General features: G+C 26.1%; 1 protein-coding gene across 5 annotated transcripts in view; it reads left to right on the top strand.

Moving 5' to 3' along the window:
- LOC101239444 (centrosomal protein of 162 kDa) overlaps positions 1-15,119 on the top strand; it is a 56,914-nt gene that overhangs the window by 32,965 nt on the left and 8,830 nt on the right. For 3 of the 5 annotated variants that reach the window (XM_065789102.1, XM_065789100.1, XM_065789101.1), the window contains exons 12-18: positions 1,032-1,184; positions 5,511-5,897; positions 7,933-8,048; positions 11,877-12,033; positions 12,232-12,497; positions 12,679-12,847; positions 14,246-14,467. In XM_065789102.1, coding sequence (XP_065645174.1) covers positions 1,032-1,184; positions 5,511-5,897; positions 7,933-8,048; positions 11,877-12,033; positions 12,232-12,497; positions 12,679-12,847; positions 14,246-14,467 — 1,470 coding nt within the window. The remainder of the gene's footprint in view (positions 1-1,031; positions 1,185-5,510; positions 5,898-7,932; positions 8,049-11,876; positions 12,034-12,231; positions 12,498-12,678; positions 12,848-14,245; positions 14,468-15,119) is intronic. The other 2 variants (XM_065789103.1, XM_065789104.1) reach the window with 1 other exon arrangement.

Genomic DNA, 15,119 nt, shown 5'->3' with positions numbered 1-15,119 from the left:
AATGGTGAACTGTCCTGTTCAGTGATGAATCGAAGTTCAACATCATTGGTAGCAATGGCATTTGCCGTGTACGTCGACCGGCCGGAAAACGCCTCGATTTACATTACTGCCATAAGACCGTAAAGCATGGTGGAGGCAATGTAATGGTCTGGGGGTGTTTTTCTGATAACAGTCTAGGTCAAATACATCGAAATGATGGAATAATGGACCGTTTCATGTATAAAAATATCCTGAAAGATGTTATGTTACCTCATGCTGAATGGAATATGCCAATAAAATGGGTTTTTCAGCAAGACAACAATCCGAAACACACTGCAAAAGTAGTCAAGCAGTAGTTTCAAGACAACCACCTATGGGTGATGGATTGGCCGCCTCAATCTCCGGATCTCAACCCTATTGAGAACCTGTGGGAGATCGTCAACCGCAGAATTAATCATGAAGGTATTCGTAATAAGGATCAACTGTTTGAACAAATCCAAAAGGCCTGGGCAGCGATTCCACAAAGTTTCATTGATCACCTGATCAAATCTATGCTTCGAAGATGCAAGGCTGTGATCGACGAAGGATTCGCCACGAAATATTGATAGCGAAATACAGCTTGGTCAACATTTTGTCAAGTTGCACTTGTTTTGTCCAGAAGCAAATCAACTTTTTTTAATACTTTTGATTAATTTATTAAATTTCGTGTACAAATAATGAACTTTGTGATGAATAAAACTTGAAGAACTTTGTCTCTAAACAGTTACATAGTTGTTTCTCTAAATTGAAAAAATGCAGCACTTTTATATAAAGAAACTAAATTAACATTATTTGGTTGCACTCGTTTTGTCCGATACTGTATATATATATATATATATATATATATATATATATATATATATATATATATATATATATATATATATATATATATATATATATATATATATATATATATATGTATATATATATACACATGTGTATGTGTGTTAAATTGAATAGTGTGTTAAATTGAATATAAATTTTTAGTTGATGAGTAAATTTCAATATAGATTTAAAAACAGTTCAACCTGTCCAAAGTGGAATGCTAGTATTAGACCAAAAAGATACACAATTAATTCAATTGAATGAACTTAGTTTACAACCAGTCATGAATAACTTTGCTGAAGATCCTAAACCTACATTGTTCCAAAATAATATAGAAGGTTGTAACTTTTTAATTATTACATAGCTATTTATAATATATATAATAGGGGTATAAAATAACAAATAATTTTAGGGTTTTCAAATGAGCATTTCATCTAGTGATGAGCTTCTATATTTTGAAAACAATGACAATATTTTTATGGTACATCCATTTAAAAAACTCACAATATTACAAAATAAAAGTTCTATCAATTTTAAACTTATATTTATAGTAATTATTTTAATCTTATAATTATGTTAATTATTTTAAACTTATAATTATATTAATTATTTTATTCTTATAATTATGTTGATTATTTTAAATTTATATTTAGGTTAATTATTTTAATCTTATAATTATGTCAATTATTTTAGACTTATAATTATGTTAATTATTTATTCTTATAATTAAGTTAATTATTTTAAACATATAATCATGTTAATTATTTTATTCTTATAATTATGTTAATTATTTTAAACATATAATCATGTTAATTATTTTATTCTTATAATTATGTTAATTATTTTATTCTTAAAATTATATTAATTATTTTAAGCTTATAGTTATGTTAATTATTTTTGAAGTAATGTTAATTAATGTGGCTATAATGACTGTGACTGAAATGTTTTTAAAAAACGTTGTTTTAAATGCCTAATCAAATAGTAAATTGTATAAGACTTTTCATCTTAAGTTAGTACACAACATTCAAAATGACAAGCAAAAGTTTTACTGCAACTAAAAAAGCAAAAAATGCATGAAAAAAGAATTTGATTCACTTTGAGAAAAGTAAAGACTACGTCAAAATGAATCTCAAGAATCATTAGGAACATGGAAAATTAGGAATATGTAAAATGCCAACATATTAGCAAACAAAAAGTCAATAGGATTAAAGATCAGTGCCAAGGTTATTAAAAAACCAAAAGATTAAAAGATCAGTGCTAAGGTTAATAAAAAAATGATTAAAAAGAGACTGATAGAAATCAAAAAATTTTGATTGGTTTTGATGGTTTATTAGATATAACGAATAAGGACTTTGGTTGCATTCTGAATATAAAAATCTTTATTTAAAGCACTTAGAGACATCTTGTAGAATGGGATATACTACAATAATGACGATCCTAAAAAATGCATCTTTCAAAGAAAATTAAAATTGGAAATGTTCTATCATTGTCATCAAATTCTGAATACAGAGAGGAACACAAAAATAGTAATAAGTAAGTGACAGTGGCAGTGATTATAAACCTTCAAGTGACAGTGACAGTGATTATAAACCTTCAAGTGACAGTGGCAGTGATTATAAACCTTCAAGTGACAGTGGCAGTGATTATAAACCTTCAAGTGACAGTGGCAGTGATTATAAACCTTCAAGTGACAGTGGCAGTGATTATAAACCTTCAAGTGACAGTGGCAGTGATTATAAACCTTCAATAAATATTATTAAACAAAAAGTTAAATAGAGGACAGTCAAGGCTGGTTAAACAAGTCTGTTAAATTGGTTAGTTGAGCAAAAATGAATACAGCTGCCACAGTGTGATAACATTTTCAGATGGCTGGTGTCAATCTTCCTCCTCTGTTAAGTAAACTTTTGTAATTTAATAAACCTTCTGTATTTTGATAACTTCATTGATTAAACCAATGTTAAAAAAACTTTTATAAATCACACACACATTTGTAATTAAATTGAGTGGACATAAAGATGAATATCATCATGCAAACATTGGAATTAGAATGATTTATAAAATTCCAAGTATATAGGTATTTTTTTCTATTAAAAATGTTTGATCTTTCGATCAGCAAGTGCTAAAATTCTGTTTATTTTTAATAGTATATTAGTTTTAATATTAACTTTTACATACTTTTTATATGTTTAATTGTACAAAATATGTAAAACATATTTTTTACAATTAACAATTGTACAATTAGATTAAACATATAAAAAATGTATATATAGTATAAAGTTGCAGATAAGCAATAATGTTTTTAGTTTAATGTATTTTATTAATGTTAAATGATAAATGTTTTTAGTTTGCATTTTCGATAAAATACAGAAAGTGAGAGAATCAAAAGAAAACATTGCAAAGAGGATAAACAACTACAAATCAAGCAGCTACTATTCCAAAGCCTATATTTACATTTTATGATGTACAAATTTCTTAATTACAAATTAAGTTTGAACTTTTTGTAGTTTCTAATTATCTCAAAATCCTAGGAAATTTTGGAGACTAATCCCGGAATTTCGTGACCAACAATTTGTATGAGATCTGGGATCCCGGGATTGCCATCCCTAGTTTTGTTACATATCAAAATATTGCATTGCAAAAAATACAAAACATTATTTTGAACAATTTGAACCATCCCGTTGTAGAACATCAAGTGGTATCAATGGTATTGAAAAATAAAAAGTTAGAGACAATTTTTGATGGACTTGGAGAAATTTGAATGAATATGATTTATGGGGATCTATAAAAATGATTGTGACAGACGCTACAAATGTTAACACTGGGAAAACAAGTGGCATGACAAAAAGTTTAATGACACATTTTGAATGTTTTGCCTTTGAGAAACCTCTCTATGTTGGTTGTCAGCATCATATATTATATTGGAATATTAAAGTTATGTCATATTATTTTGTTGGAGCAATATGTAGTAAATATGACTGTTTAACATCAAACTTTAAAAATAGTGGTATACAATTGAAGGAGAATGGACTGAAATATAGAGATGGCAGTTTTTGATGCATCTCATTAACATGGTGAAATACTTTTGGAATTAAAAGAAATTTCCCAAGGTTAATTTTAAAAGGTTAACAAATATTAGCCAAACTCCTGGGCAATTTATTTACTACTTGCTTACATACTAATCCCTTCAGACAACAACTTGAGATAGCAGTTAAGCTTGTTGATGGAAAATAGGCAGATATCTGGTTTTCAAACCAAATGTTTAACCCTGAAAATAGTAAAGCCATCAAAGATCATCTTAAGGCTATCAATACATATACAAAGTTTTGGTGTGATATTCTTTTGCTTATATATATACATACATTTGTGCCAAATGGGCAGTCTAAGTTTTTGGGATATCAAAAGTTTTTTCAAATCTGAAGAAACTTTTTTTTTTTTGAAAGTTTTAGTTTTTTTTATCAATATAGTTTTTTAAACATATTGATATTTTGTTAATTTTATCAATATAGCTTTATTTACATAGTAGCCAATAAGAAAGATATTATTAGTTATTTGAATATAAAGGGGAAAGCGTTTTACTTCAAATTACCAGTAATGAATCTCTAGGCGTATTTGCTTTTGGCTCAGCTTTTTAATGGTTCAGTGCGTGAGTTTTTTTCTAGAAACATGATAATGAAACTGAATTTTGGTAATTATATACAAAAGCTCAAAAATGACATGCGGTTGAGTTTGTAAAAATACTATACCCCTAATATATATATATATATATATATATATATATATATATATATATATATATATATATATATATATATATATATATATATATATATATATATATATATATATATATATATAAGGGTGTCCCAAAAAACAAGATTTTTGAAAGTAGTCTGCTCCCACCCCCAAAATGTGTTGTATCTAATACAAAAATTCTGTTTAAAATTATTTTGAATAAAAAATATTTCAAGGGTCCATCAAGACCCTCGAATATTTAATGGGTCCCTAATATTTTCAAAAAAAAGTTTTTCAAAAATATGTCAACCTGGTACTCAAATGAAGCACAATAAAAATTTCAAAAAATTTCATTTTGAAAAAAATTTAACTTATTATAATTATCATAAAAAAACAATAAACACTTTTTTTTTATTTTTTTTATTTTTTGTTAAAAAAAAGAACTTTTTATGTAATAAAACCAAAACTAACAAAAAAATATTTATTTCAAAAAAAATTTTTTTTTTGAAATAAATATTATTTTTGAAATTTTTATACAATTTCGCTTCATTTGAGTACCAGGTTGACATATTTATGAAACACTTTTTTTTTGAAAATATTAGGGACCCATTAAATATTCGAGGGTCTTGAGGGACCCCTTAAAATATTCTTTATTCAAAAAAATTACAAAACTAGTGTTTTTATATTAGATAGAACACATTTAGGGGGTAGAAGCAGATTAAATTTCAAAAATGTCGTTTTTTGGGACTATATTTATACTTATACATACTATAAATAAAATCAATACAAAATTTTTTATAATAAATGTAAATGTGGTTTTTTTCTATATATTTAGTAAATTTAAATTTGTTAAATTTACTAAACATTAGTAGTTTTATTTTTACGTTGTTATTTATTCATCATTACAATTATTTTAACAACAATTTTTGTAGATAAAGTAAGTTTAAACTCACAAGAGTTTAACGAAGTTGAAGCAATAAAAAAAATAGGAGAGTTTAGTAATTTATCACAAAATACCCTGCAACATAATATCAGTGCATACAATGACTCAAGTTTCAAGAACACAAATGAAAACAATCAAGAAAGGGAAAGTGAGTCTCCTCCATCAGAAAGTTTAAAAAGCATTAAATCTATTGCTGCAGAAAAAAAGAAAAAGCTTTTGGAAACCAAATTTCAAATTCAAAATAAAATAGATCTACCAGCTACCAAAGTGTTTACCAGCTCTTCCAAATCTATACCAGTTCCAAAAATTTCAAAGAATAATGGAGGTGCAGCTGCTTTTAAAAAAAAAAAACCCATTATAAAAGATAGAGAGAAAAGTGAGAAAGTTTTTTATATTATTTTTAATTTTTGTTATATATTATTTTAATTTTTGTGTTCTGACTAGATACAACTATTGAATAATTTTTCAATTTTTTACTCACAATTCCATGTTCATAAAAATTATTCAGACATGTTTTTCAAAAATTAACTTTTAGATGTAAGTTATTAGTTGGTTGCTTTGACAACCAGTCATGACAACCAACTTCATTCATGGTAACCAATATTTGTAAATATTAGTTATAATGTAAACTAATCCTATTTTGAAAAATAAATCATGAATTAAAATTATCATAATTTTTAATAGTGGTAATTATTATAATATTGTGGTAACAATAACATTACAATTGTATAATTTGATTTATTTAATGATTATTTTGTTATTTGTCTGTTATTTATTTTTTTAAATTATTTTTATATTGTATTTTTTGCATGGGGTAGACTTTTATTTAAAAGATTTTTTTCAGGGTTTGTTAAAAGGGGTTATCACAGCTAACCAATCAATCACCACCATTAAATAGTTAACGTCACTATTAACCAATCAACTCCACCATTACTAATCAACACCAACATCAACCAGTTACCAACCATACCCCATATTTGGGCTGTTTCTTCCAATGATGTCTTCTCTCTTTTAGACAAGGTTTAGAAATGCATTGTAATGGTTGTTAGATCTGCCATCTAGCTTCTAAACTTGAGCCTCTGTCCCATAGCTATAAGGTTGTATCTCTTTCTCTAGTTTTAATGTTGCATCTCTTTCCATAGTTATAAGGTTGCATCTCTTTCTTCTTTCTACAAATACTACTATGATTAATTATAGCTCATCCAAGCTTTCATGTTACAACAAAAGTTACAGTTTCAAGTTACAGCAAAAGGATGCTAAGTCACATTTTTACTGTGACTGTCTTTTCATGCTCGAAAAATATTTCTAATCTTTTGTTTGTTTCCTTAAACAATTTTTTTGTGACTCAAACAGTTTATATTTAAATTTTCTGTCAATGGCTTTCTTTCTTAAACTCTCTACTTTGTTTCCTCTTAACTCTGAACATAATAATTTAACAGTTATACAACATATGTATATTAACAATTATATGTGAATTATATAATTATATTGCATATATAACAAATGTATGCGAATTATATAATTATATCGCATATATAGCAATGTGAACTATTTTTATGAAAAAAATAAAAAGTTGTTTTATGATTCAAATTTTTAAGTTTGATTTCAATGTTTCCATAGCAATGTGGTTTAAATGTCCATGTTTCTATATTATGGTTTGAATGACCATGCTTTCATACTGTGGTTTGAATGTCCATGTTTCTATACTGTGGTTTGAATGACCATGTTTTCATACTGTGGTTTGAATGACCATGTTTTCATACTGCGGTTTGAATGTCCATGTTTTAATACTGTGGTTTGAATGTCCATGTTTCTATACTGTGGTTTGAATGACCATGTTTTCATATTGTGGTTTGAATGTCCATGTTTCCATGGTTGAATGTTTCGATGGTTTCTATGTTTTAATGGTTTTTATGGTGTGAATGGCTTTTTATGCTGCCATTTTATTGAACATGAAATTTATGTAAAGTCAAAGCAATCTTTTTATGATGTCCTAACCATTGTTTTTATATTTTAACGGATGTTTTTTTTTATGATGTCCCAACGGATGTTTTTATATTTTAACCAATGTTTTTTTTATGATGTCCTAACAGATGTTTTTATATTTTAACAGATGTTTTTTTTATGATGTCTGAACTTTTTTTCAAATCAAGGCTGAGCATTTTTATTGTAACATTATCACTCAAAAAATTACCATTCAAGATTTTTAAATTCTTTCTAGCCATAGAGAGAATGGGGTTTTAAATCAGACTATTCCTTCTCCTCGGTAAGTTGCTTTCATGACTGAAAGGGCCAAAAAACAAATCTTATATAGGGCGGGTGAGGAGCCTCACCCGCCCTAATATAAGATTTGTTTAACATCATAATTAGTATTACATTAGTATGTGACTATTTAGTGTTTACATATTTAGAAACTGTTTTACCTAGAAGAATTCCTGTTAAGGTAAATTCACCGGCAGCTGTAAAAGTGGCCATTAAACCAGCTCCTAAACAGTTAAAGAATAAATCTCCACTGAAACCAAGTCCAGTAAGTTCATTTTTGTTAAATAAGTAAAGTTTGATGTAGTAAATAAGTAATATTTTCTGTTTATCACCTGGAAAACATGTTTGAAATTTAAAGTTTCACCTAGCAACAAACTTGCAACTGTCAAATTTGTTAACACAAACTTTATATATATTGAGAAAAAGTTATATCTATAGAAAGGAAAACCTTTATAGCAGTTTAACTTTTATTTTAGCTTTAAATAAACAATAAACTTTATATAGTCAATTCAAAACTGTGGTATAATATTTTAGATACAAATCTATTTGGATTGAGCTTACATTATATTGACGTAAAAATGACCTGTATGCATTTATGATGACATGTATATGACCTGTATGTAATTATGTTTAGTACGCAATTATGTAGACATATATATGACCTGTATGTAACTATGTTTAGTATGTACAGGGATGTGCATGTTACCACAGAAAAAAATAAATTTGAATATGTTAAAAACCATTTGTATTATATCACTGAAAATTTGATCGCTGATAAAAAAAACATAAAAAGTTCAATGTTGTTCAATATAGCCTCCTCTGGAGTCTACTACACTCTTTAGACGCATTCTAGAACTATGTTGTTGTATCTGTTAGGATCAATTTTGAAGATTTTATCGTCACTGTAGACTGGAACACTTTGGTGGGTTTTGAAAAATTCTAGAAGCTGATTTGCTCTTTTTTGTCGTTTAGCTCTTTTAGCCACACACAAAAGTTGCCTATTTGACTTTAGAAAGCTCTTCATACCTAAGTCTTCATGTATAACTTGTTGCAGTGTTCTCCTTGACACACAAGCTAGTCTCCAAGCCTCTCTAGCTAAGTTCTCCTTGACACACAAGCTAGTCTCCAAGCCTCTCTAGCTAAGCTACGTATTGATCAATTTGATTTTTTCGCAATTTGTACTCAACAGAATTTCAAAGTTCTTTATTTCTTACAAATCTTATTGAGCCTGTCTTCTTGGGCATCTTTGATGAGCCGGTAAACATTTGAATTATGAAGCTGTCCATTCACTGCTTTGCAAACTATGTTTTTTTTTACACCTGCCTTTCAGAGTGAAAAACAAGTTTTCGACCCATTTTTTTTACTTTATAAAAACTACCAATGTTTTTTATTATTACCAAGTCGTCATTGATTATACCGCCTAATTTGTTTTTCCTAAATTTGCAGACATTTTGAGCACCAAGTTCAAGTTTTTATTTTTTTCTACGATAACCTGCTCTACCCTGTAACTATGTTGACACATAAATGACCTGCATGTAACTATATTTAGTATGTAACTATGTTAACAAAAATATGACCTGTATGTAACTATTTCTCTAGTAAGAAAATTGTCACTTATAATTGCAAAAATATTTTTAGTAAAATTTATTACATATATTATTAAAAAAAATAAAAACAATAATTAACAAAATAAGTTTTTTTTCAATATAAAAAAATATTTTGATTTATGTTAATTTTTTTACTTACTAAGTGATTTATGTTAATTAGTCACTTTTTTTACTTACTAAGTGATTTATGTTAATTAGTCACTTTTTTTACTTACTAAGTGATTTATGTTAATTAGTCACTTTTTTTACTTACTAAGTGATTTATGTTAATTAGTCACTTTTTTTACTTACTAAGTGATTTATGTTAATTAGTCACTTTTTTTACTTACTAAGTGATTTATGTTAATTAGTCACTTTTTTTACTTACTAAGTGATTTATGTTATTTAGTCACTTTTTTTACTTACTAAGTGATTTATGTTAATTAGTCACTTTTTTTACTTTAGGAAGTGATTTATGCTAATTAGTCAATGATATATATTTCTTAGTAACATGATAGTACATAAATTTAGATTGTTCTAGTTGGATCAAAAAAGTGGTTTAACTACAAGTTTTTTTTCCATAAATAATTCTGTTTTCTAAAAAGTATGAGTATAACACAATATGAAACTGTTGATTTTTCTTCAATTTACTTCCAAAAAAAATTTTGAGAGATATAGATGAAATTTGAAAATCTCAAAATGTAAACAATATAATAGAAAATGTAAAAACCTTAAATAACAAAAATTATGATGGAAAATAAAATAAAATTTTTCTTCCCTCTATCAACCTTACAGTTCTTAAACACAATCAAGGCAAAGCAAGTGAGAAACAAATAGGAGTATTACTATGGTTCTAATGGGGTTTGATTTTCAAGCCTTCTTACACAGAAGTCCTTTTCCCAAACAACTACCACTACTTACATTATCACTAATTTAAACCCTCCTTAGTTTAGGTTTCCTCCCTACTTAGTTTAGGTTGAGCTGGAACAGAAATTAAATAAATATACTGTGTAGAAAAATTTAACATTCAAAAAGTTTTTAATTGAAATAAATTTTTGAGACTAAAAAAAATCTAAAAGTTCTAAGTCAAAAGCTTGAATAACTTTTTATAAAATTCATATAGTAAATTATTCTATTTAAATTCAAAATGAAAAAATAAACTAAATTAAATTAATTTAGAATAAAAAGCAAATGAGATTTAAGAATAATTAGAAAAGCAAATTAGGTTTTATAAAAACTAAAATTGTAAATAAGATTTAATTTTATTTTATGGTTTTTTCAACTTCTTACACCAAAATAACTCGTTGTTGCTATATGCTGCTGAAATGACACCCTCTAGATGCATTGGTGAAGTGCCCTATATATTATGCAAACAACATGACATTAGTAGGACAAAGTTTTGATATAAACATAAAAAAATCAAGTATAGCAGAATAAAAGAATAACAGTTAAATCAAGTGACGGAAATAAATCAAGTGACGGAAAACATCAACAATCCACAAAAACGTATGACAATATTAACAATGTACAAAAGTACATAACAGTATAAATAATATACAGAAATACACCTCAATATAAGCAATGCTTATAAATAAAAATACACGATTGTATAGATAATGCACATAATCCAATAAAATTTAAAATTTTTTATTTTTGTTTTTTCTTTTTCATTAGTTTGTGAAAAATTGTGCCTTTTTTTTTTAATATCAAAGTTCTTTTTTATTATTATTTTCAATTTTCGCATTACAAAATTTTTCTTCTTTGGTTTTAGTAGTTTTTTTAATATTTTTTTCTTTCATCTCTTTATTTAAAATCTTTCTTATTTACAATAATTTGCTTGTTTTCCCTTTTTTTTTAGTTTTCTATTCTATATAATGTTCTCAATTTTTCCCTTACTCATTTATCTCTTTTTCTCTTTTTTTCCATTAAGTAAACATTTCTGCCATCGTGGTATTGTTGCAAAGTCAAAATGTAATAAACACAAAAATGTGACCAATTCAAGCAGAGATAAGAATAATGTGGTGTAATTCATAAAGTAACATTTACATGTAGCTTTTAAATATGTAAATATAACATATACTGTATATACGTACATATAACATATACATATATGTATGTACATATACATATACATATATATATGTAAATGTAACATACTGTATGTATGTACATATAACATATACATATATATATGTACATATAACATATACATATATATATGTAAATATAACATATACATATATATATGTAAATATAACATATACATATATATATGTAAATATAACATATACATATATATATGTAAATATAACATATACATATATATATGTAAATATAACATATACATATATATATGTAAATATAACATATACATATATATATTTAAATATAACATATACATATATATATGTAAATATAACATATACATATATATATATGTACATATAACATATACATGTTATATTTATCTATATGTGTACTAGTAATATAATTTAAGCTTTTTTTAGTCATCAAAGTCATCAAAGCTTGAATTATCAAGAAATGAGAGCTCTAAATTAGAAGATTCTCAAGTTCTAATTTCATCGGTAGCATCATTTGCTTCATATCTGAAAGATTTTGCTCAATCATCTCAAATGAAAACTTCATTTCATGAAATAGATCAAAGTAACGCTTTTTTTAATAATAACAATTGGCAAGACAAACTGACATAATTGACAAATTTGGAAAGGGAAATAATGACAGCAGTTTGCAAAGAATGAAAACAGTTTATGACAAATTTTTTTCTAAAAATGTTTTTAAAGAAAATTTGCAAGAATGTTTAGGTTATATTAATTTTTGAAATAATTTTAAAACATTTTTAAGATTCTCACCTTGCAGCTTTGGATAGAGAAGCTGCTTTGCAAAAAGAACTTCAAGATGTTAGAATTTTGTATGATGATGAGCGTAGGCGTTCAGAAAAACTCAATAGAGACTTGTTACATAAAGAAAAAGAGTGGAGAAATGAGAAAGATAAGTTGATGTTTGAACACGATGCAAGGTTGAAATGTTTACATGATGAGATACTTGTTTTAAAAAAAAAAAACTTGATTGATGAGTCTCATTTATCAGCTGAAAAAAAACACTTCAATGTATGTTTTTTTTTTGTTTTTTTAGTTGTATTAAATATATAATAATTATATTTACTATCTTTTTTTTTTTTATTTTTGTAAATTTTTATAATAAAAAATTTACAATAAAAAAAAACATTTCAACCTTTTTTTAATTTTTAAAAATTTTGAAAATTTTTAAGAGATATAAACAATTGATTAGGAAATTTCAAAAGAAGATTTGGATAAACTTCACAGTCAGCTTGAACAACAAGAGCAGCTTTTGAATGGATATCAGCAGGAGAATCAAAAATTGTATCACGATTTAAAGAAGATCAATAATGAAAAAAAACTCTTTGAAGCAAAATTAGTCAAAGAAAATCAAAGATTGGGTAAGTTTATTGAAATATTAATACTATGTTATGTGTGTCTGAGTGTGTGTATGCGTGTGTGTGTGTGTGCGTGCGTGTGTGTGTGTGCATTTATATATATATATATATATATATATATATATATATATATATATATATATATATATATATATATATATATATATATATATATATATATATTCATGATAATTTGATTTAGTATGTTGTATGATACAATATAAAACTCACAAAATCTGTTTAGTTGTGCTTAGTCTTAGTTGTTAACAACATAAAATGACTTCAACACATCAGTTATGAAGTTGTGAAGTTATGAAGTCTTCATAATATAAGTTATGAAGTTACTTTTTTAAACCAGCTTTAACAACAGGCACCAAGTACAATCTAGTAAAACCTTTTTAAAAAAAACTCAAAAAAAATATGAAGTATCTAGTATTGATAATAACACATTATATTGCTAGGTAGTAAAAAAGACTTGTAGAAAGAACTAAATATTGACAGGTATGTTTCAAAATGAATCTTGTGCAGACCTGCAAATCTTTAGTTTTCTGAACTATTAAATTTAAATTAAAAAGTTTATTTTCCGCTTTTTAGTACAAAAAAATTTTTTAGCAAAATTTTTGCTATATTTTATTACTTGGTTTGAGCTGATTTTTCTAATGAGACCCTCGCTCTAACATTCTAATGAGACCCTCACTCTAACATTCTAATGAGACCCTCACTCTAACATTTTAATGAGACTCTTGCTCTAACATTCTAATGAGACCATCGCTCGAACATTCTAATGAGACCCTTGCTCTAACATTCTAATGAGACCCTCGGTCTAACACTCCGAATATTTCCAGAATTCCTTTTAGTTTTTCCGGACATCCAAAATGTTTCCCATACATATGAGTTTAAATATATATTTTTGTAATATATTTGTTTTTTAAGCTTTTTCACTCATCAGTCATACAAATATCAAGAAAAGTTTGAAAAAAAATTGGTAATAATTCAGCTAAGAGAAAAATTAAGAGGAAAATGAGGGAAAATATATTCCACATTTTTTCTGTATATTTAACCCAAACAATTATCCGGATTTTTAAAATATGACCTGGATGATTTTAAAATATGACCTGGTTGATCTATGCTTGCTATAATTCATTTGCATATCAGATAAAATATTTTTTGCAATCTCTATAGAGGTGTGGGAACTAATGAAGGACTGTCTTACAGTTGTCATTTGGGAACTATGAAACTTTTAGGTGAAACTGTCAGTCAGAGTTTTTCATATGTTTGTAAAAAAAGTTTATGTTTTTTTATGTAATATTTACTTTTATTTGCTTATTTTAATTTATTTTTCATTTATTCATTTTTTTTCATAAATTTATATTTAAGCAAAAGTGAATGTTTTATTTGCAGCTTCAGATCTTGGAAACCTTAGAGAACAGTTAGATGCTAGAACAAACTATGCTTCGCCTGAAGGAACAGCTGCATTAGGTGCTCAACGTATTAATCAATTGGAAAATCAAGTAAAATTCTATCAAAAAAGAGAAATTGAGTACAAGCAAGAAATATTAGATTTGGAAAAAGAAGTAAAGTTACTAAAGGACAAGGCTGAATCAAATAAAAATTTTGAAAAAGGTTTGCTTAATCTTGCTTTTATTTGATTATTTTATTGTTTTATATTTTGATTAATCAAATATGGTATTAAGTTCTTCTGAGTTTATTTTACGTATTTTTTATTCAGTTCTTGTGATTCAGTTCTTATGCAACCAATTCTTATGTATTCAGTTTTCTTCAGAAACTCTAATCAATGCTAAACAATTCAAATTATCATGGATTATGTATAAATGTTTTTCAACTTCTTGACATTAAAATTTTTTGAGACGGTAAAGTGTCTCAGATTTTGTTTTTATGTCATTGACCAAAGCCACTCCTTAAATCTTTTGTTTAAGTTTTTTGCTTCTGGACTCAGTTTGAATTATCTTTATTTTAATATTTTTAAAATTTTTCAGTTGTTTTTGTTTTGAAATCTTTTTTATGAAAAACATCCATAAAAAAGATTTCAAAACAAAAACAAATTTCAGTTGTTTTTGTTTTGAAATCTTTTTTATGGATGTTTTTAGATTTTATAGATTTTTTTAGATTTTTAGAACTTTACAGATGATTATTATTAAACACAGAAAAAATATTTTTAACATGACGAAATAAATATGATGAATGATCATTCGTCATATGATATCAGCATTTCTTAGTCGAGCAGCATTATTAAATTTTATTTGGGCAATGAAAT

Source organism: Hydra vulgaris, chromosome 01 (assembly GCF_038396675.1).
Source record: "Hydra vulgaris chromosome 01, alternate assembly HydraT2T_AEP".
Lineage (NCBI taxonomy): Eukaryota > Metazoa > Cnidaria > Hydrozoa > Anthoathecata > Hydridae > Hydra > Hydra vulgaris.
This window is presented reverse-complemented; position numbering and strand designations above follow the sequence as displayed.